This window comes from Garra rufa, chromosome 25, assembly GCF_049309525.1.
Source record: "Garra rufa chromosome 25, GarRuf1.0, whole genome shotgun sequence".
Taxonomy (NCBI): domain Eukaryota; kingdom Metazoa; phylum Chordata; class Actinopteri; order Cypriniformes; family Cyprinidae; genus Garra; species Garra rufa.
In genome coordinates this window covers 14,108,556-14,132,969 of record NC_133385.1, presented here as the reverse complement: position 1 = coordinate 14,132,969, position 24,414 = coordinate 14,108,556, and the positions used below count along the sequence as shown (strand labels likewise).

The window sequence follows — 24,414 nt, the reverse complement described above, 5'->3', positions numbered from 1 at the left end:
CAGACTTTCCAGTTTTGCATTCAAGACTAATGTTTCAACCCATAACAAAGAGAGGCCAGATTTTAGTCTGTTTTCATTTCTCTGTACAGTGCACTCGTTCAAGTTAGTCTACTTTGACCATCTGTTGTGAAATAATCTCAATGAACAGTCACATATTTATGCATCTGTGCACTTCACATTTAGAAGACAAATGGTCTTGGACAAAAATATGGACATTTTTCACATCAACAGATGCATGAAACAGCAAGCCAGTACTACAGTGATAAGATATCCGCACCAGTGATGTTTACACACTCACTAACCTAACAATGGACCTGGACACAGTCTACTTATGGTGACATTTCATGGGAACTGAATTTAAGGGATGACAAAGAGCATGCGACGCTGAAAACCAAACAAATCCTTCCAAGCAAGAATTACACCATTGTTTACTTAGGGAATAATGCAGCATCAGTACCAGCTATAATCCGACTCTCCATCGACTGGGAAGAACACCATGAAGGTCTAGTATTTCCATCTCGTCCAGTACAGTAGCATCATCCTCATCAGCACCAGTCACTGACTGCGGATGAAAATACGGATAGTGCTCATCCGATAGTCAAAAGATGCAGAATACGAAGGTGAAACGCAGTAATCCCGGTGAGGAACGGACCGGTGTCTGGCTAGCCGGACCTGCGGGACAGGCCGAGCCGGAGCTGGTAACAGACGGGAGTTGTTCGCAGCGTTTGCTCTCGTCCTAAGCTGCTCGTTTTGCCTCTCCAGTTTTCTCACGAGCTCCTGAAGCTTTTTCACCTCCAGTTCTGCGTTCATAATCTTACTGTTGCCATTGACGTCCGCCATCATCTGCGGGTTGAACAATAGTCCGTCCATTGAAGAGAAAAGTATATAAACAGTAGGAAGATGGTGGCGGTGTTGTTTACCCTGTGTGCCCAGACTCGCAGTGCTTTCAGACGGCTTGCATGCCTTTCATTCAGATGCTGATGTGCTGCTCATGCCTGTGTCTCTGTCTCCTCCCCCTCAGTTCAAAACACAACACACGACCACCACATTACCCCAGCCACTGTGCCCCAGCTCCTCCACATCCTCTACTTCATTGCAGGTGACAATAAAATGGTGCCTTACATTTGGAGTGTCATATTCTATTCTGTTTTAATGTATGTAGTCTAAATCAGTTTCACATTCTCAAAATATAGGCTACACTGCCGTTCAAATTAAGGTCAGTAAGAATCTTTTGTTTGTTTTAAGAAATTATTCATTTTATTCAGCAAGGACATTAAAATGTATCAAAATATCTTACAAAATGGTACTAAATATTTCGGTAACACTTTATTTTATGGTCTCTTAACTAGTTGTTTATTAGCATGCATATTACTAGAATATTAGCCATTTATTAGTACTAATTAAGCATTATTAATGCCTTATTCTACATCCCTAATCCTACCCAATACCTAAACTTAACAACTACATTTACTAACTATTAATAAGCAGCAAATTAGGAAATTATTGAGGGAAAAGTCGTAGTTTATAGTGAATAAGTGTTACCTATTCTAAAGTGTTACCAATATTTTCTATTTCAAACACATGCTGTTCTTTTGAACTTCCAAGTTTTAAAAAATCCACAAAATATTAAGTATCACCACTGTTTTCAACACTGATGTAATCAGAATTTTTTTCTTGAGTAGCAAATCAGCAACATTAGAATGATTTTTGAAGGATCATGTGACTGAAGACGGGACTAAACTTCAGCTTTGATCACAGGAATAAATTACTATTTCAAATATATTAGGTAGAAAACAGAAATGCAATGATATTTTCACAATATTACTGTTTTTATTGTCATTTTGATCCAATAAATCTTCTTGGTGAGCTTAAGAGACTTTATTTTAAAAACATTTAAAATCTTACTGATCCAAAAGTTTGAATGGAGATATTAACTCACAATTTTTAGTGTTGTAAATGTATTTGTTTTTTTTTTTTAATCAAAATATCACAATTTAAGTGGTGCATGTTTTACAAGAAAACACTATTTCAGTCTTTGTATGTCATAATTTCATGTTTATTCAATGTGCTACTTGTTTGAAATCATTTGTGAAATTTACAAGCAATTTTACAGGTACAGTTGAAGTCAAAAGTTTACATACACCTTACAGAATCTGCAAAATGTTAATTATTTTACCAAAATAATAAAAACATACAAAGTGCATGTAAACTTTTGAACATAATGAAGATGTGCACATTTTTCTTATTTTGCCGAAATATTCATATTTTTTCATTAAGTACTGCCCTTCAGGAAGCTACAGAAGATACATGTTTTCCTAGAAGACAAAATAAATTACATTTACACTGATCTTCAAATGCAAATGTTTTTACACCCCAGCTCTTAATGTATTGGTTTCCTTCTCAGTGAGCGTTTGAACCTTCTGTAATAGTTGCATATGAGTCCCTCAGTTGTCCGCAGTGTGAAAAGATGGATCTCAAAATCATACAATCATTGTTGCAAAGGGTTTAAATACACAAAAATGCTAAAAAAAAAATAATAATTTTTTTTTTAAGGATTAGAAAAAAAAAAAAAAAAAAAAAAAAAAAAAAAAAAAAAAATATATATATATATTATATATATATATATATATATATATATATATATATATATATATTTTTTTTTTTTTTTTTAAGGATTAGAAGGAACAGCAGGAAGTTCAGCTGTTCAGGTAACAACACATTAAGAATCAAGTGTATGTAAACTTTTGAACAGGGTCATTTTTATAAATTCAAACTATTATGTTCTCTTGTGGATTATATGTAAACATATTTTATGTGAAATATCTTATTCAGGTCAGTACTAAATAAAAAAATAACATGCATTTTGTATGATCCCCTAAATAATTAACATTTAGCAGATTCTGCAAGGTGTATGTACACTTTTGACTTCAACTATAAATCCTAAACCTTTTGTCTGTGTTCTTTAAATTAAACTTTTTCTGCTGAAAAGCTGATATTTATTAATAAATATTTCAGGTGTTTCTTCAATTTTCCGTTCTCTTAATTTAAATATTTCAAATAGTTTTAATTAGCAACTTATGAATATTTTTCCTGTGTCCTCAATGTCAACTTCAGTTCTGTTAGTCTTTGTAAAAGTCCTAAACTAACAAAATTCACTTAATTACATCATTTTCCAGAAAGTGACACCATTTTTGGTGGGAAATCAACAGCAAACAAACAAACAAACAACTTTTTTTTAAGAATTCTGTAAATAAGTTTAGTTGGTTTGTCTACATTTTGATAAAATTACAGAAATCCAGATAATCAACATTTGAAAAGTTGACCCTTTTTGTAAAAAAAAACAACAACTCTGCAATGGTTAACTTTAGCTCTTTATTTGCATCCTCTTAGGAGTCCTGTCATAAGACAAGAGCTGAAGTGTCTGATCTTGATCAGAGCATATTTTGGAAAGCCTGCAATTCTTGAGAAATACTTGCAACAAAGCATATTCAATTTATAGCTACAATGGTTAAAGGTACTGCATAACTGGTCTCTGGAATGATGTTTAACCAGATCTGAACAATAAAAAAAACAATCAGATGAAAACTCAGAAGATCAGAAACATGATGTGTATACATATACATGTATGCTTTAATAATATAACATTAGTGAAGAAAAACAAAATATGTATCATATATGAGGATAAATATTCTTTATCAAAAATATTCTTCTTATTTCGGTAATCAGATAAGATCCTTGTTGCATCATCGGGGAGGATAGCAATCAATGCAATTAATAAACAATTAAGAAACCAAAGTCTATTATCAGACAGAAGTCCACCACCATAAACTGTTTTATACACTTCAAATGGGCCGAGTCCAAATTAAAGCCATGGGAAAGTGCTCTCTTTCGTAACATCACTTCATTACTGCTAAATGTAGTTTCAGCGGAGCCATTTGCCTGTAAAACAAACATTTTTGTTTATTTAGCAGGCATATTGACTATATGCTTCAGAATAGTAAAAAATAATAAATCTTACCCTTGGTGACACCAAAGCAGCTCTCACAGTGAATGGCACGACGGTACACCCACAAACTGTCCCCTGCCTTCAGGTGTCCCAGAGAAGAATTACACACCCCACACTATAAAATAAAATAAAATAAAATAACTAAATAAATGAAATTATTTTTTTACAATTTTTATTATATATACAGTCAAGCCCAAAATTATTCATACCCCTGGCAAATTTGGACTTAAAGTTACTTTAATTCAACAAAGTTTTTTTTTTTTGATCAGATGAGCATTTGCAAAGGAGTGATGTCCTCCTTGGTCTGCGTCCGTGGAACCCAGTGGTGTGCAGTGTCTGTTGGACTGTCTGCCTTGAGATGTTGCCACCAGCGGAGCCCAGATTCATCAGGATGGCCTTGGTGGTGATCCTTGGATTCTTTTTTACCTCTCCAACTATCCTTCTGGCCAGCACAGGTGTCACTTTTGACTTCCGACCACGTCCTCTGAGATTGTTCACAGTGTGGAACGTCTTGTATTTTTTAATAATACTTTGCACTGTAGCCACTGGAACTTCAAAACATTTCGATATGGTCTTATAGCCCTTTCCTGACTTGTGAGCAGCCACAATGCGCAGTCACAGGTCCTCAGTGAGCTCCTTTGTCTTAACCATGACTGTCCACAAACAGCAGAGAGCTTCTGTTTTTCACCTGTTGAGTTGATTAAAACAGCTGTTCCCAATGAATCAGGGTAATTAGGATGCTTTAGAACAGCTTGGACTATTTGGAATGGTATAGAACTTTGGATTTTCCCATAGACTGTGACAGTTTGCAAAGGGTATGAATAATTTTGGACATGCCAGTTTTTGTTCAAATGTAAATAAAAGCGGAGAAATATTTTTTTCCACAATGATGCCTCTTGTACACCGTCTTATTATCTTTTGGGAGAAGCCTGTGCCATTTCCGGTCAAAAAAAAGTTGCTGGTCAAATAAAAAAGTAACTTTAAGTCCGAATTTGCCAGGGGTATGAATAATTTCGGGCTTGACTGTATATATATATATATATATATATATATATATATATTCCTTAAGGCAAGACACTGCAGGTTACCACAAGTTTTCTAAAATGTTATGTTTAAATATGCAAATGAGGCATTATTTAATGAAATATGCACTGTTTTTGCATACATTTCCAGTACCAAAATCTAAACAGTGGATGAAGTGTTTTAGGTAACAATACAAAGATTCATTTTAATACACTTCATTAATAACATCTACAGAAATCGGAATAAAAACATTAATAAAAATGATATAATACTTTAAAACAATCAAATTCCATATTGATTTCATTAATACTGATATTTGAATGTACATTTTGTGTTACACAAGAGTGTTACACGTTTACATTATACAAAAATAACTAACCCTGAAACAGCTGGCGTGACAGTGGATATCCATGTCATCCAGGATAATCTTTTCATCAGGGTACATGTTTTTACGGCAGACTGTGCAAATGTCCTTCCCACTTACAACCCTGCAACAAAGTGATATATGCATTAGTAGTGGCATGGCATTTCAAATGTGCACTATCAAGCATAATTAAAAATGAACTCTATTCCATACCTTTCTGGTGATGTGTACACAGTTGTAGAGGTTTTTGATGAGATTGAGGTCTGATAATCAGGTCTGTGGACAACATGACATAAGTAAGTCTACAAACCTAGGCAAAATGTAATGAATAATTGTTATAAGCGTAGACAAAATATCTGAATATGTCAAACCTGCTCTCTGTGTATGACGTTCTGGTGTAAGAAGGACTTGTGACTGTAGTCCAATCATCTCTATATGCATTTAAAAAATGCGACAAATGCGTGTAATAAACAACTGATATCATATATCAAGCAAACACGCTTGAATAAGAAACCGCATCCTACCTCTCACTTGTTGAATACACGGTTCTGATGGATTTGGAGACCGATACATCCTCACGGCTGAAAGAGCGATAAAAGTCCATGATAGAATAAACACTGTTGCAGTGAGAGTGAAGTCTGAGTATGAACGTGCACCTGCTTTTGTGCTTTTCAGCCTGTCAGTCGCACGACTGGTTAAACTACTTAAAGGCCGAAGCAAATGTCAAACTCGCCACGAATGGGCTCACACCTTGTAAAAATGCAAATGCCACATACCTGCTGTCAGTTTTTGTGTTGGCGGACTTGATTGACGAAGGTATGAGAGTATCAAATAGTTGATCCTCAGTGCTGAAGAAAATGATTCAGTCAGTGATGTTCTTTGTTTGAAAAGTCGGGCGTTTACTCGGAAATATCTTTCAGGTACTCACCTCTTTGTGGACTTGACAGAGTATGTTGTTGTTTTAGAGGGTGAAACATCCTCCGTGGTGTAGGTTTTGATGCTGGAATTGAACATGTTAAGAGGTTACTAAAGCAGCTGTATTGTTTTAGGTTAGTCAGCAATTTGTAAGCAAGGCTGTGATTGTTGTACCTTGTGGTGGTCTTGACAGGTGAAGTTGGTCTAGACAAAAAATAATTATAGGTTTTAGTTCAATATACACAAAATAGAAAAATGATCAGCAACTGAATTAGGAGACTTTTTGTATAAGTTAGAGTTTACAATTTACTACCTATGGAAGCCTGTTTCCATCACTGAATAAAAAAAATGTAAAAAGGTAATTCTGACTTTTTTTCTCATAACTTTCAGATATAAATCCACAATTGCGAGTTATAAAGTCTGAATTGCTAGATATAAAGTCAGAATTGCGGGGTATAAACTCAATTGTGAAAAATAAGGTCAGAATTGTGAGATATAAACTCGCAATTCTGACTTTTTTCTCGCATTTCTGACTTCTTTTCTCAGAAATGTAAGATTATAAACTCAAAATTCGGACTTCTTTTCTCACAATTGCGAGTTTACATTTCGCAATTCTGACTTCTTTTCTCAGAACTTTGAGATATAAATCCACAATTGCGAGTTATAAAGTCTGAATATAAAGTCAGAATTGCGGGGTAAAAACTCAGTTGCGAGAAATAAAGTCAGAATTGTGAGATATAAACTCGCAATTCTGACTTTTTTTCTTGCAATTCTGATTTCTTTTCTCAGAACTGTAAGATATAACTCAAAATTCTGACTTTTTTCTTACAATTGCAAGTTTACATCTCACAATTCTGACTTTTTTTTCAAAACTTTGAGATATAAATCCACAATTGCGAGTTATAAAGTCTGAATTGCTAGATATAAAGTCAGAATTGTGAGATATAAACTCGCAATTCTGACTTTTTTTCTTGCAATTCTGATTTCTTTTCTCAGAACTGTAAGATATAACTCAAAATTCTGACTTTTTTCTTACAATTGCAAGTTTACATCTCACAATTCTGACTTTTTTTTCAAAACTTTGAGATATAAATCCACAATTGCGAGTTATAAAGTCTGAATTGCTAGATATAAAGTCAGAATTGCGGGGTAAAAACTCAATTGCGAGAAATAAAGTCAGAACAATTCTGACTTTTTTCTTACAATTGCAAGTTTACATCTCTCAATTCTGACATTTTTCTTCAGAACTTTGAGATATAAATCCACAATTGTAAGTTAAAAAGTCTGAATTGCTAGATATAAAGTCAGAATTGTGAGATATAAACTCTGAAATTCTGACTTTTTTCTTGCAATTCTGATTTCTGTTCTCAGAACTGTAAGATATAACTCAAAATTCTGACTTTTTTCTTACAATTGCAAGTTTACATCTCGCAATTCTGACGTTTTTCTTCAGAACTTTTAGATATAAATCCACAATTGTACGTTAAAAAGTCTGAATTGCTAGATATAAAGTCAGAATTGCGGGGTAAAAACTCAGTTGTGAGAAATAAAGTCAGAATTGTGAGATATAAACTCTGAAATTCTGACTTTTTTCTTGCAATTCTGATTTCTTTTCTCAGAACTGTAAGATATAAACTCACAATTCTGACTTTTTTCTTACAACTGCAAGTTTACATCTCGCAATTCTGACTTTTTTTTCAGAACTTTTAGATATAAATCCACAATTGTGAGTTAAAAAGTCTGAATTGCTAGATATAAAGTCAGAATTGCAGGGTATAAACTCAATTGCGAGAAATAAAGTCAGAATTGTGAGATAAAAACTCTGAAATTCTGACGTTTTTTCTTGCAATTCTGATTTCTTTTCTCAGAACTGTAAGATATAAACTCACAATTCTGACTTTTTCTTACAACTGCAAGTTTACATCTCACAATTCTGACATTTTTCTTCAGAACTTTGAGATATAAATCCACAATTGTAAGTTAAAAAGTCTGAACTGCTAGATATAAAGTCAGAATTGCGGGGTATAAACTCAATTGCGAGAAATAAAGTCAGAATTGTGAGATAAAAACTCTGAAATTCTGACTTTTTTTCTTGCAATTCTGATTTCTTTTCTCAGAACTGTAAGATATAACTCAAAATTCTGACTTTTTTCTTACAATTGCAAGTTTACATCTCACAATTCTGACTTTTTTTTCAAAACTTTGAGATATAAATCCACAATTGCGAGTTATAAAGTCTGAATTGCTAGATATAAAGTCAGAATTGCGGGGTAAAAACTCAATTGCGAGAAATAAAGTCAGAACAATTCTGACTTTTTTCTTACAATTGCAAGTTTACATCTCTCAATTCTGACATTTTTCTTCAGAACTTTGAGATATAAATCCACAATTGTAAGTTAAAAAGTCTGAATTGCTAGATATAAAGTCAGAATTGTGAGATATAAACTCTGAAATTCTGACTTTTTTCTTGCAATTCTGATTTCTGTTCTCAGAACTGTAAGATATAACTCAAAATTCTGACTTTTTTCTTACAATTGCAAGTTTACATCTCGCAATTCTGACGTTTTTCTTCAGAACTTTTAGATATAAATCCACAATTGTACGTTAAAAAGTCTGAATTGCTAGATATAAAGTCAGAATTGCGGGGTAAAAACTCAGTTGTGAGAAATAAAGTCAGAATTGTGAGATATAAACTCTGAAATTCTGACTTTTTTCTTGCAATTCTGATTTCTTTTCTCAGAACTGTAAGATATAAACTCACAATTCTGACTTTTTTCTTACAACTGCAAGTTTACATCTCGCAATTCTGACTTTTTTTTCAGAACTTTTAGATATAAATCCACAATTGTGAGTTAAAAAGTCTGAATTGCTAGATATAAAGTCAGAATTGCAGGGTATAAACTCAATTGCGAGAAATAAAGTCAGAATTGTGAGATAAAAACTCTGAAATTCTGACGTTTTTTCTTGCAATTCTGATTTCTTTTCTCAGAACTGTAAGATATAAACTCACAATTCTGACTTTTTTCTTACAACTGCAAGTTTACATCTCGCAATTCTGACTTCTTTTCTCAGAACTTTGAGATATAAATCCACAATTGCGAGTTATAAAGTCTGAATATAAAGTCAGAATTGCGGGGTAAAAACTCAGTTGCGAGAAATAAAGTCAGAATTGTGAGATATAAACTCTGAAATTCTGACTTTTTTTCTTGCAATTCTGATTTCTTTTCTCAGAACTGTAAGATATAACTCAAAATTCTGACTTTTTTCTTACAATTGCAAGTTTACATCTCACAATTCTGACTTTTTTTTCAAAACTTTGAGATATAAATCCACAATTGCGAGTTATAAAGTCTGAATTGCTAGATATAAAGTCAGAATTGTGAGATATAAACTCGCAATTCTGACTTTTTTTCTTGCAATTCTGATTTCTTTTCTCAGAACTGTAAGATATAACTCAAAATTCTGACTTTTTTCTTACAATTGCAAGTTTACATCTCGCAATTCTGACGTTTTTCTTCAGAACTTTTAGATATAAATCCACAATTGTACGTTAAAAAGTCTGAATTGCTAGATATAAAGTCAGAATTGCGGGGTAAAAACTCAGTTGTGAGAAATAAAGTCAGAATTGTGAGATATAAACTCTGAAATTCTGACTTTTTTCTTGCAATTCTGATTTCTTTTCTCAGAACTGTAAGATATAACTCAAAATTCTGACTTTTTTCTTACAATTGCAAGTTTACATCTCACAATTCTGACTTTTTTTTCAAAACTTTGAGATATAAATCCACAATTGCGAGTTATAAAGTCTGAATTGCTAGATATAAAGTCAGAATTGTGAGATATAAACTCGCAATTCTGACTTTTTTTCTTGCAATTCTGATTTCTTTTCTCAGAACTGTAAGATATAACTCAAAATTCTGACTTTTTTCTTACAATTGCAAGTTTACATCTCGCAATTCTGACGTTTTTCTTCAGAACTTTTAGATATAAATCCACAATTGTACGTTAAAAAGTCTGAATTGCTAGATATAAAGTCAGAATTGCGGGGTAAAAACTCAGTTGTGAGAAATAAAGTCAGAATTGTGAGATATAAACTCTGAAATTCTGACTTTTTTCTTGCAATTCTGATTTCTTTTCTCAGAACTGTAAGATATAAACTCACAATTCTGACTTTTTTCTTACAACTGCAAGTTTACATCTCGCAATTCTGACTTTTTTTTCAGAACTTTTAGATATAAATCCACAATTGTGAGTTAAAAAGTCTGAATTGCTAGATATAAAGTCAGAATTGCAGGGTATAAACTCAATTGCGAGAAATAAAGTCAGAATTGTGAGATAAAAACTCTGAAATTCTGACGTTTTTTCTTGCAATTCTGATTTCTTTTCTCAGAACTGTAAGATATAAACTCACAATTCTGACTTTTTCTTACAACTGCAAGTTTACATCTCGCAATTCTGACATTTTTCTTCAGAACTTTGAGATATAAATCCACAATTGTAAGTTAAAAAGTCTGAACTGCTAGATATAAAGTCAGAATTGCGGGGTATAAACTCAATTGCGAGAAATAAGGTCAGAATTGTGAGATATAAACTCTGAAATTCTGACTTTTTTCTTGACTTCTTTTCTCAGAACTGTAAGAACTGTAACATTCTGACTTCATAACTCGCAATTGTGAGTTTATATCACACAATTTCAACTTTTTAAATATTAAATATACACTACCAATCAAAAGGGTTTTTTAATGATTTTTTTAATGTTTTTTGAACAAGTCTCTTCTGCTCACCAAGTCTGAGCATTTATTTGATCCAGAGTACAGCAAAAAAGTAAAATGTTTAAATATTTGTACTATTTAAAATAACAGCTTTTTATTTGAATATATTTTAAGCTGTAATTTATTCCTGTGATTTCAATTTTTTTGGCATCTCATTACTCTGATTTGCTGCTCAAAAAAACTTTTAATATTATTATTATTAATATTGTGTTAAAACTAGCTGAGTCAAATTTTTTCAGGTTTCTTGGATGAATAGAAAGTTTAGAAGAATAGCATTTATTTCAGTATTTATGTCTTTATCATCACTTTCGATCAATTTAAAGCATCCTCGTTAAATAAAAGTATTGATTTCTATAATTTCTTTCCCCAAAAAATCATACTGACTTCAAGCTTTTGAATGTTATAGTGTATAATGTTACAAAAGTGATCTTTGGATCTTTCAATTCATCAAAGAAACCTGAAAAATGTACTCAACTGTTTTAATATTGCAGATAATAATAATAATAAAAAATGTTTTTTGAACAGCAAATCAGCAGATTAGAATGATTTCTGAAGAATCATGTAACACTAAAGAGGTAATGAGGCTAAAAAATTAGCTTTGAAATCACAGAAATAAAGTACATTTTAAAATATATTCAGATAGAATCTGATCTGTGACACTCACACATCAACGATCTCCTTTGAAGACTTCACAGTAACCACTTCAGTCTTGTAGTCACTTTAGAGACACAAAACAAGTGCAGTGAGCAACGATCTTGTCTCTAAATGCAAGTTCATGTCATTGCACTGTATCATTTATTTGCAAAAAAACTAGAATCGTGATGTTAATCTTTCACAATCCTACCTCTTTGTGCTGAAGGATGGTGTTTTAATTGGTGTAACATCCTCCTTGGTGTAGGTCTTGATGCTGCAAATAAATTAGGTTAAAAAGTTAATAAAAGGTACTAGTCACCACATTTTTCTGGTTAGTCAGCAAGACTGGGGTTACTGTACCTTGTAGTGGTCTTGACAGGTGAAGTTGGTCTAGACAAAAAGAATAACGGTTTTAGTGTTAATATACACACAAAATAAAAAAACAAACACACAATAAAACTATATGAAATATGACAAATATTAACATTATATAAGCTGAATATGAAAATTTTTTTGTTTACTAAATGCAATCAACTAAATATATGGGATGACTTTAAAAAATAGTTTCTAGTCTATTTATGCAAATGGTAAGTTGCCTGGAATATTGCTATTTATCATTTTCCTCTGCTGTCTGTGAATGTCAAACCAGACCTGTAGGTCACTTGTGGGTCGTGACCCATGGGTTAAGAAGACTGATTTATGACACTCACACATCGATAATATCCTTTGAAGACTTCACAGTAACCACTTCAGTCTTGTAGTCACTTTAGAGACACATAACAAATGCAGTGAGCAACGATTCTGTCACTAAATGAAAGTCATTTTATTGCTGTGTATCATTTTTTTCAATAAAAACTAGAATTGTACTGTTAATCTTTTACAATCCTACCTCTTTGTGGTGAAGAATGGTGTTTTAATTGGTGAAACATCCTCTTTGGTGTAGGTCTTGATGCTGTACATGAAATAGGTTAAGAGGTTAATAAAAGGTATTATTAAACACATTTTTTTCAGCAATCTGCAGACATATTTTTTTCTGGTTAGTCAGCAAGGCTGGGTTACTGTACCTTGTAGTGGTCTTGACAGGTGAAGTTGGTCTAGACAAAAAGAATAACATGTTCAGTGTTAATATACACACAAAAAACTACATGAAATATGAAAAATTATTAACATAAGCTGAATAAGAAAATCTTTTTGTTTACTAAATGCAATTAACTAAATACATGGGATAACTTGAATGAATATATGGTAAGTTGCCTGGAATATTGCTATTTATCATTTTCCCCTGCTGTCTGTGACTGTCAAAACAGACCCGTAAGTCATTTGTGGGTCGTGACCCATGGGTTGAGGAGACTAATCTATGACACTCACACATCAGTGATATCCTTTGAAGACTTCACAGTAACCACTTCAGTCTTGTAGTCACTTCAGAGACACAAAACAAGTGCAGTGAGCAACGATTTAGTCTCTAAATCCAAGCTCAGTCATTGGACTGCATTATATTTTGCAGTAAGAACTGTGATATGAACAGTCTTTGAAGTGCCCACCTCTTTGTGGTGAAGGATGGTGTTTTAGGTGAAACATCCTCTTTGGTGTAAGTCTTGATGCTGTACATGAAATAGGATAAGAGGTTAATAAAAGGTTTTAGTAAACATTTGTTCCAAGTTAGTCAGCCATTTGCAGACACTTTTTTTATAGTTCGTCAGCAAGGCTGTGGTTATGGTACCTTGTTGTGGTCTTGACAGGTGAAGCAGGTCTAGACAAAAAGAATTACAGTTTCAGTGTTAATACAGACTAGTTGAGGTCAAATGTTTACATTACCCTTTTGAGAATCTGCAAAATGTTAATTATTTTATCAAAATAAGTGGGATCAAACAAAATGCATGTTGTTGCATTGTTATTGCCCGCTGTTCTTCAGAAAAATCCATCAGGTTTCACAAATTCTTTGGGTTTTCCAGCATTTTTGTGTATTTCCAACAATGACTATATGATTTTGAGATCCATCTTATTAGACAACTGAGAGACTCAAATGCAAGCTGAGGGTGAAAACTTTTGAACAAAATGGAGATGTGTACATTTTTCTTATTTTGCCTAAATATCAAATTTTTTTCATTTATTACTGCCCTTCAGAAGCTACGGAAGATACTTACATGTTTCCCAGACGACAAAATAAGTTAAATTTACCCTGATTTTTAAATTCCAAAAGTTTTCACCCCTCTCTTAATGCATCCTGTTTCCTTCTGGAGCATCAGTGAGTGTTTGAACCTTCTGTAATAGTTGCATATGAGTCCCTCAGTTGTCCTCAGTGTGAAAAGATGGATCTCAAAATCATACAGTCATTGTTGGAAAGGGTTCAAATACACTAAAAATGCTGGAAAACCAAAGAATTTGTGGGACCTGAAGGATTTTTCTGAAGAACAGCAGGCAGTTGAACTGTTCACTAAACAAAAACACAGCTGTGGCTCATTCAGGTAACAAAACCTTTGAACAGGGCCTTTTTTTTTTTTTTATAAATTCAACAATTATTTTCTCTTGTGAACTATTTGTAAACATATTTTATGTGAAATATCTCTAAAAAAACATGCATTTTATATGATCCCTCTTATTTTGGTAAAATATTGAACATTTAGCAGATTCTGAAAGGGGTGCAACTGTATCAGATTACACAGATTTTACATTGCACTTTAAGTGGTGACACAACAAGGTATCCAAATAATTTTATGTATGTATGAATATATAAAATATTAGTTTTTTTTTATTTGTCTAGCATTGCTGTCCATCTTTTGTGGATGAGAAGCATTGATCTTTGACACTCACACATCAATAATCTCTTTTGATGTCTTCACTGTAACCACTTCAGTCTTGTAGTCACTTTAGAGACACATAACAAGAGCATTATTTTCTACAGTAAATACTAGATTTTTACTAACAGTTATTGAACTTGAATCTTATAGTATGCTAAGGGCCGATATTTTAATAAAAATGTTAATGTTTTGCGAAGTAGGATAATGTTTAAGTTGTTTAGTTTATTAATATGCAAATGCCACATACCTGCTGTCAGTTTTTGTGTTGGCTGACTTGATTGATGTTGGTATGAGAGTATCAAACAGCTGATCCTCAGTGCTGTAGAAAAGCATTCAGTCAGAGATGTTCTTTGCCTTACAATGACTGAAAAGCATTTACTTCAATTATCTGTCAGATTCTCACCTCTTTGTGGATTTGACAGATGTTGTTATTGTTTTAGAGGGTGAAACGTCCTCTTTGGTGTAGGTTTTGACGCTAGAATTGAAAATATTACGAGGTTAAGAAACCTTTGTTCAGTTTAGTCAGCAATCCAAACAAAACTGTTGTTATTGTACCTTGTGGTGGTCTTGACAGGTGACGTTGGTCTAAAAAAGAATTATAGGTTTAATTTTAATACACACACACACACACACACACACACACACACACACAACTAATTTTAACTACATATTTGATAACACTCACCCATCAACAGTGTCACTGGATGTCTTGACAGTAACAGTCTTGGTCTTAAAACCACTTTAGAAACAGATAGCATATCCAGTGAGACATACATCGACAATTTTTCACATTTAAGCCACAAATAAATATGAATTTAAACATATCAAACCAATATGTATCTTCATTTAAACAGTACACTTTTTTATTTGTGTGAAAATAGTTTTTGTGCTATATTTCTTTCAAATAAATGGCACTTGGTTTGATATTAAGTTTTATTAAAAATGATCGAATGCATATAAACTGAGCTGATTTACCTAGTGTTCTTGTTGCTTAAATCTTGCAGGTCTTTATCGGTGAGTGTTTCAGACTTGGTAGATGATTTCACCACATCCTGCCTAGGGACAAGAAGAAAACAGTTTAAAACACAGTTTTGTCATGACAACTCTCTGAGAGTTTAGCATGGTAATATACATGGCAATGTTAATGTGTTTTGACTTGGTGGAATAGATCTGCTACGCTGCTGCTGCAATACATCCACAACATGCTGCTGTGAGCATGTAAGAAATACTGCTGCTGCACATATACATATATGAAATAACCCCCGTATATACAGTACCTCACAAAAGTGAGTACACCCTTTACATTTCAGCAACCATTTTAGTCTCTCTTTTCAAAGGACAATACTATAGAAATGAAACTTGGATATATTTTAGAGTAGTCAATGTGCAGCTTGTATAGCAGTATATATTTACTGTCCTCTGAAAATAACTCAACACACAGCCATTACTGTCAAAATAGCTGGTAACAAAAGTAAGTACACCCTAAGTGATAACAGCAGTATGTTGTTTAACCATGCAAAGCCACATGTCCTATTCATCATGTTTGTGTTTTTGTCTGCATGACAGGATCATACATAGTTGTGTATCTTGTATTAGAGCAGTTAAAATTAGGTGCTTCAAGTACAATTTCTCTCATACTGACCACTGGATGTTCAACATGGCACCTCATAGCAAAGAACTCTCTGAGGATTTGAGAATTAGAATTGTTGCTCTCTTCACAAAGATGGCCAAGGCTATTAGAGGTTCAGTAACACCCTGAAACCGAGTTACACTACAGTGGTCAGGGTCATACAGAGGTTTTCCAAGATTGGTTCCATTCAGAACAGGCCTTGCAAGGGTCGATTCACAAAGTTGAGCACTCGTTCTGTGCATCAGGTGCAGAACCTGGCTTCAAAAAACAGATGCATGAGTGCTGCCAGCATTGCTTTAAAGGTTGCAGAAGCAGAACATCAGCTTGTCAGCGCTCAGACCATACGCCGCACACTGCAACAAGTCGGTTTGCATAGGCGTTGTCACAGAAGGAAGCCTCAACTGAAGCTAGCTCACAAGAAAGCCTGCAAACAGTTTGCTGAAGACAACCAAGAGTATGAGATTAGTGGAACCATGTCCTGTGGTCTGATGAAACTTTATAAGATAAACTTGTTTGGCTCAGATGGTGTCCAGCATGTGTGGCGATGCCCTGGTGAGGAGTACAAAGAAAACTGTGCCTTGCCTACAGTCAGGCATGGTGGTGGTAGCATCATGGTCTGGGGCTGCATGAGTGCTGCTGGTACTGGGGAGCTGCAGTTCATTGAGGGAAACATAGATTCCATTATGTACTGTACATTATGAAACAGAACATGATGCCTTCCCCCAGAAACTAGGCCAAACAGCAGTTTTCCAACATGATAACGACCCCAAACACACCACCAAGACGAAAACTGCCTTGCTGAGGAAGCTGAAGCTGATGGGTTGACCAAGTATGTCTCCAGACCTGAACCCTATTAAGCACCTGTGGGGCATCCTCAAGTGTAAGGTGGAGAAGACCATGTGTCTAACGTCCAGAAGCTCCGAGAGGAATGGAAAAGGATCCCAGCAACGACCTGTGCAGCTCTGGTCAATTCCATGCCCAGAATGAATTAGGCAGTGCCACAATGGTGCTAACACAAAATATTGACACTTCGGACAAGTTCACTTAGGGTGTACTCACTTTTGTTTCCAGCTATTTTGACAATAATGGCTGTATGTTGAGTAATTTTCAGGGGACAATAAATCTATACTGCTATACAAGCTGCACATTGCCTACTTTAAAATATATCCAAGTATCATTTCTATATTATTGTCCCTTTAGAAGATATACTAAAATTAGGGATGCACCGATATGAATCGGCCGATCATGCTTGCGCGTTTTGTCAGTAAAGCCGGTTCTGTAATCAGCGGTAAATGCCATCAGGTGCGTGATTTCACGTTGAGCCGTCGGTAAACAACGGCTGTGTGTAGTATATACGGCTCAATGTGAAATCACGCACCTGATGGCATTTACCGCTGATTACAGAACCGGCTTTACTGACAAAACGCGCAAGCATGATCGGCCGATTCATATCGGTGCATCCCTAACTAAAATGGTTGCTGAAATGTGAAGGGTCTACTCACTTTTGTGACACACTGTAAGTTACATGAAATCATCCTGTAGCAGATCTATACAGGTGACAACAACTATAACAACTATAGCAAGCACTAGTCGAGTATTTGATTGTTGATATTAAAAGAACCAAATAGCTGTGGCATGTGAATAATGATGTCATTATGTCAGATTGAGTTAGAACCTAACAAACTGAACTTTGGATTTATATTGCCTTTATAAACTGGCCTTGACCTCACAACATGTTCTGTGATCGCGAGCTAAGATGAATGTGGTGTGAAATATGTTGACAGATATGATATTGATATGATGTCTTTTCAGCATCTTACTTGGAAGAGGTCACAGTTGTCTCAGTTATCTTTGCACCATCTTTGACTGTAGTTGTTGTGGTAGTAGTAGAGCTGAAAGAGCAATCATCAGTTTTGTAAGAAGTTACTCCTCAATCATTCATTCAGTCAATCAGTCATTCATCAGTCATTTAAGCAGGTGTGTCTCAGGGGCGTTACCTTTTCCTGGGCTCCGCTTTCACGGTTGTTTTAGTTCCTGTGGTTCTGTAGGGTTGGGTTGGGAAGATAATTGAGCTCTTAACATGTTTTAAATTCCCACCATTTTTGGCTTCTTGTAACTCTCACAAACAGGTTTTAAATACTGCAAACGTTGGTGACTAATCATATTGTAGTGTAGTCTTAAGTCTTAAGATTAAGTATTATTGTGCTGTATATTACTATTATTTTCCTAAATTATTTGTGTATATTTTACCTGGTTTCATTCAGATGGTCCTGGCTGCCACCAAATCTAGACATTGAAAACAAAGTGTGACCATTTTAATTCGACTTTATCACATAAACTTCCTCCAATTTCCTCCACATCAGAAATCTTTCTTTGGTAAATCATAATTTTGACAAAGTCTCAATATTATGGAATGAAAAGTCTAAATTATGAGATACAAAGTCATAATTATCAGACAGAAAGTAGAAATTGTGGTCAAAATCATAATTATGGACTACAATACATACTAAAACACAAATCTGAGTTAAAAAGTAGAAACTGTGTCATACTTTGAGTTTATCATAACTATGACTTTTTATCTCATAGTTTTACCTATTAATGTCATCATTTCAACTTTTTTATGACTGAAATAACTGACATCATTTCAACTTTGTATCAAAATTCATGGCTAATTTTGCCTTTATCTCAATTATGACTTATGTGATCATTTTATGTCATAATTATAACATAAGTATAACAACTTTTGTCGTAATATTTACTTTTTACCTCATAGTTTTGACTTTGTCATCATTTCAACATTTTTTATGACTGATATAATTTTAGTTTCAACTTTGTATCAACATTCTCACCTAATTTTGACTTTGCATCTCAATTATGACTTATGTCATCATGTCAACATTTTTTGACAATTATAGCAATCACAACTTTTGTAATTTGGACTTTTTATCTCATAGTTTTTACTTTTTATGTCACCATTTCAACATTTTTTTATGACTGACAATTTAAATTTTAACTTTGTATCAACAATCTCGACTAATTTTGACTTCATATCTCAATAATGACTTATGTCCTCATGTAATCGTTTTATGTCATAACTATGACATTCAACTTCCGTCGTAATGTTAACGTTTTATCTCAGAATTTTGACTGTCGTAATTTCAACGTTTTATATGACTAACAATGTCAATTTCAATTTGTATCACAATTCTCGACTAATTTTGACTTCGTATCTCAATTATGACTTATATGTCATCATGTCAACATTTTATATCATAACTATAACATAATTCAATTTCTGTCATATTTTTTATCTCACTTTTATCTCATAGTTTTGACTTTTTATGTCATCATTTTAACATTTTTTTTAATAACCGACGTAATTTCAATAACTTTGTATCAAAATTCTCGACTAATTTCGACTTTGTATCTCATTTATGACTTTTATGCCACAATTTTAACATTTTATGTCATAATTATAACAAAATTCAACTTCTGTCACAATATTGACTTTTTATCTCATAGATTTGACTTATGTCATCATTTTAAAAATTTTTAATAACCAACAATTTCAATAAACTTGTATCAACATTTTCGACTAATTTCGACTTTGTATCTCATTTATGACTTTGTGATAATTTCAACATTTTATGTCATACTTATAACATAATTCAACTTCTGTCACAATATTGACTTTGTATCTCATAGTTTTGACTTTTTATGTCATAATTTCAACATTTTTTTAATAGCTGTCATAATTTCAATAACTTTGTTTCAAAATTCTCAACTAATTTCGACTTTGTATCTCATTTATGACTTTTATGCCATAATTTCAACATTTTATGTGATAATTATAACATAATTCAACTTCTGTCACAATATTGACTTTTTATCTCATAGTTTTGACTTTTTATGTCATCATTTTTTTTTAAAAATTATAACCGACATAATTTCAATAACTTTGTATCAAAATTCTCGACTAAATTCGACTTTGTATCTCAATTATGACTTTTATGCCATAATTTTAACATTTTATGTCATAATTATAACAAAATTCAACTTCTGTCACAATATTGACTTTGTATCTCATAGATTTGACTTATGTCATCATTTTAACATTTTTTTAATAATCAACATCATTTCAATAACCTTGTATCAACATTCTCGGCTAATTTCGACTTTGTATCTCAATTATGACTTTGTGATAATTTCAACATTTTATGTCATAATTATAAGATAATTCAACTTCTGTCATAATACTGACTTTTTATCTCATAGTTTGGACTTTTTATATCATCAATTCAACATTTTTTATGACTGAAATAACCAACATAATTTCAATTTCAACTTTGTATCAAAATGCTAGACTTAATTATGACTTTCGTTTGATAGTTTCAACATTTTATGTCATAATTATAACATAATTTAACTTGTCATAATATTGACTTTTTATCTCATAGTTTGACTTTTTTTGTCATAATTTCAGTGTTTTTTTATGACTAACATAATTTCAATTTTTAACTGTATCAAAATTCTCGACTTTGTATCTCAATTATGACTTTTATGTCATCATGTCAACATTTTATCATAATTATAACAATGTAACTTCAGTCATAATATTGACTTATTATCTAATGATTTAGAATTTTTGTCATAATTTCAACTTTCTCTCAGAATTCTGACTTTTTGTCATAATTTGGACTTTTTTAATGTCATACTCATGACTTAGTATCTCAATCTTGACTTTTTAACTCATTATTATGTATCATATGTCTCATAATTTCAACTTTTTATCTTTTTTAGGCCATAATAATGATTTAACAATAGTTTTTTACTTATGTGGCAAGAAAGGGCTTCCATACTAGTGAATAATATTATGTACAGTGTAATCTGATGCACATTTGTAAACCATGGTAGCATGTTTAATATATGAAAGTGATAAGTGCGTCTTCAGCAGTGTATTACCTTTTAGTGAGCGCTTGGACAGAGGTACCTGATGAAGTAGCAACAGTGGTGGTTTTGCTCTCGGTTTTGCTCTCGGTTTTGCTAGTTTTATCTTGAGGGCTTTATACGAAAGAGAACATAAGGATGTCATATTACAATTTTTAATTGCAACACGTGGGATTGACACAAAGAGACTACCTACCCGACAAGATTTTCGTTAGACTTGTAACGACTCAGAACACTTTTACCGAAGTTGGTCTCACGTCTGTTAAGAAAGTTAAAAACATAAATTAGGCTTGTCTTGTCAGTGGCTTAGTCTGGCCGACAGACATCAATAGCACAGAGGCGTGATGTTAAACAAGTTGCGTCTGTCTGGTTTGTTGTTAATTGATGAGTGTGTTGAAAACTTACTCGACTTGCTCGTCCTCCTTCACATTCTTCTTAATCCAGCTATTGTCCTGCAGCAGGGATTTCTTTTTGCCATCATCCACTGGTTTAGTGGATTTAGTGATTGATGTTGTAACTGTTTTGTTTAATTAAACATAATAAGTATGGTTTCATTAAGGATGTACTTATGATATAGTATAAGAACAAGTTCTTTGTAAATCTCACCTGTTTGGGGTTTACTGTATCCTCTCGGAGTGAAAGACATGGTTTATGCTGTAAAATGGAATTGATACACATGATTACAATTGCTGTAGATACCGTCTGTGGTTGTTTCTAACCAGACTATCATCCACAAGATGGTGCCACAGACATTGAGTTTGTCAATGAAGCATCAAGTGCATGAAATCTGACAAATCAAGGTTAACACATTCCATTCCTAGTGCTGTTTGATGTAGCGCTGTCCTTTCACTCCATATCTTCCTAGATACACCCAAAACTAGTTTGTCCTGATCCCTCCACAGGCACACCCTGTTCAAACACCTGCCATCGAAACCATAGTAACATTCTCATGCTTGGGGAGGAACGTCACATGTACTGAACATCACACAGCAACGTGTGAGGTTTCGCTGGATTTCTTGTAGCATAGGGTAAAACAACATTTTATGTCACAATTATAACATAATTAAAGTTCCGTCGTAATATTATCTTTTTATCTCATAGTTTTGACTTCAATGTTTTTTATGACTGACATAACTGACATAATTTCAACTTTGTATCAGAATTCTCAACTAACCCTGGTAAAAAAAAAAAAAAACTAAAACCAGCCTAGGTTGGTTGGCTGGTTTTAGCTGGTCAGCAGGCTGGTTTTAGAGTGTTTTGGCCACTTTCCCAGCCTGGTCAGACTGCGAAACCACCAGCTAAAACCAGCCTGGCCAGGCTGGGAGACCAGCTACAACCAGCTACTTCCATCTTAAACCAGCTAAGACCAGCCAACCAGCCTAGGCTGGTTTTAGCAGTTTTTTTTTCAGCAGGGAATTTCAACTTTATCTCACGTTCATTGACGTTTATGTGATAATTTCAACATTTTATGTCATAATATTGACTTTTGCTCATGGTTTTGACTTTTTATGTCATCATTTTAACATTTTTTTATGACCGACATAATTTCAATTTCAACTTTGTTTCAACATTCTCGACTAATTTTGACTTTGTATATCAATTATGACTTTTATGTCAACATTTTATGTCATAATTATAACATAATTCAACTTCTGTCATGATATTAACTGTTTATCTCATAGTTTTGACTTTTTATGTCATTATTTTAAAAAATGTTATGATCAGCATAATTTCAATGTCAACTTTGTATCAACATTCTCGACTAATTTTGACTTTGTATCTCAATTATGACTTTTATGTCATCATATCAACATTTTATGTCAGAAATATAACAATGTAACTTTTGTCATATTGACCTTTTCTCATTATTTGGAACTTTATGTCATTATTTTAATATTTTTTATGATCGACATAATTTCAATTTCAACTTTGTATCAAAATCCTCGACTAATTTTGACTTTTACATCATTATATCAACATTTTATGTCATAATTATAACATAACGTAACTTTTTATCTCATAGGTTTGACTTTTTGTCATCATATTAACATTTTTTTATGACTGACATAATTTCAATTTTAACTTTGTATCAAAATTCTCGACAAATATTTACTTTGTATCTCAATTACGACTTTTATGTCAACATTTTATGTCATAATTATAACATAATTCAACTTCTGTCATGACATTGACCTTTTATCTCATAGTTTTGACTTTTTATGTCATTTTTTTATGACTGACATAACTTCAGTTTCAACTTTGTATCAAAACTCTCAACCAATTTTGACTTTGTATATCAATGTAACCATTTTGTCATAATTATAATTATTCTGTCATGACATTGACTTTTTATCTCATAGTTTTTACGTTCATTATAAAAGAAACTTGCACAAGATGAAAAAGAAATTGACTTTTTATCTAATAGTCTTTAATTCAATGAAAAACAAACTTGCACATGAGTTGAGTTGAGTTGTCAAATTTGGGTAACCGACATTAGGAATATCCAATTTTAGGAAAGTGACATGCTAAAACAATTTGAAAACAATATTTTACTGTTTTGTTTTTAATTATTATGCATGCCATTTTTATGACTTCCTTAGAAAGACTACACATTTTAGGCACTAGATGTATATACAAACATTTACTTTAAATCCATATGAAATAAATGCATCCTATAAATATATATCACAGAAATATCAACATGAAATGTTGGTGTTTACTTAAAAGTCCGAAGACACATTTTGCACTGCCTACACATTTACAAAAACAATTACAAACCAGAATCACCTCTTTGAGACATCACTGCATTTTCTAAATAATTGCTAAAGTCTAGTAGACAAAACTACTAGAAAGAGAAACTGATGTATTTGTATTTTGTTTCGACCACACTTTTTTCGACCACACGCATTTTTGACGTAAACAAGCACTATTCTAATTCTATGCATTTTTTTGTAAAAGCTACAGTTAAATGTCCTTCAATCTCACCTTGACATTGTAAAACTATTTTAACATACACTGTGTAACAGTACTACTAACCATTGTTTACAGTCTCACAATACATCCATATCATAAGAGAATCTACTTCAATGAACATGTTTTAGATATGATCAGTAACCTAAAAACCCATTGATTTAACAAACAGGCTAAAAATATTACGCAAAAAAACATACAGTTAGAACAGATTTGAGACCCACACAAACAGATAAAGTCTCTGTGGGTAGAGAAGTGGCATACCTTGGTATTTGAGGTGTGCGGGATGTGATAGAGGTTAGATGAGAATAACATACAGTTTACTGCTCTTCCCCTTACATATTTGACCTGGG

At 33.0% G+C, this 24,414-nt stretch overlaps 1 protein-coding gene across 1 annotated transcript; it reads right to left on the bottom strand.

The window, feature by feature from the left end:
* Window positions 1-3,358: 3,358 nt before the first annotated feature.
* Window positions 3,359-24,414, bottom strand: LOC141301864 (uncharacterized). Its single transcript, XM_073832064.1, has 32 exons — window positions 24,326-24,414; window positions 21,698-21,745; window positions 21,497-21,608; window positions 21,288-21,350; window positions 21,107-21,205; window positions 18,395-18,430; window positions 18,142-18,186; window positions 17,965-18,036; window positions 15,490-15,570; window positions 15,200-15,253; window positions 15,070-15,099; window positions 14,918-14,989; window positions 14,762-14,833; window positions 14,528-14,581; window positions 13,437-13,466; window positions 13,258-13,317; window positions 13,082-13,135; window positions 12,778-12,807; window positions 12,603-12,665; window positions 12,424-12,477; window positions 12,074-12,103; window positions 11,925-11,987; window positions 11,745-11,798; window positions 6,483-6,512; window positions 6,322-6,393; window positions 6,170-6,241; window positions 5,918-5,974; window positions 5,765-5,824; window positions 5,607-5,669; window positions 5,409-5,517; window positions 4,019-4,121; window positions 3,359-3,939 (listed from the first exon to the last, which is right to left on the bottom strand). The coding sequence occupies exons 2-32, from the start codon at window positions 21,735-21,737 to the stop codon at window positions 3,923-3,925; spliced, it is 1,851 nt and encodes a 616-aa protein (XP_073688165.1). The 5' UTR covers window positions 21,738-21,745; window positions 24,326-24,414; the 3' UTR covers window positions 3,359-3,922.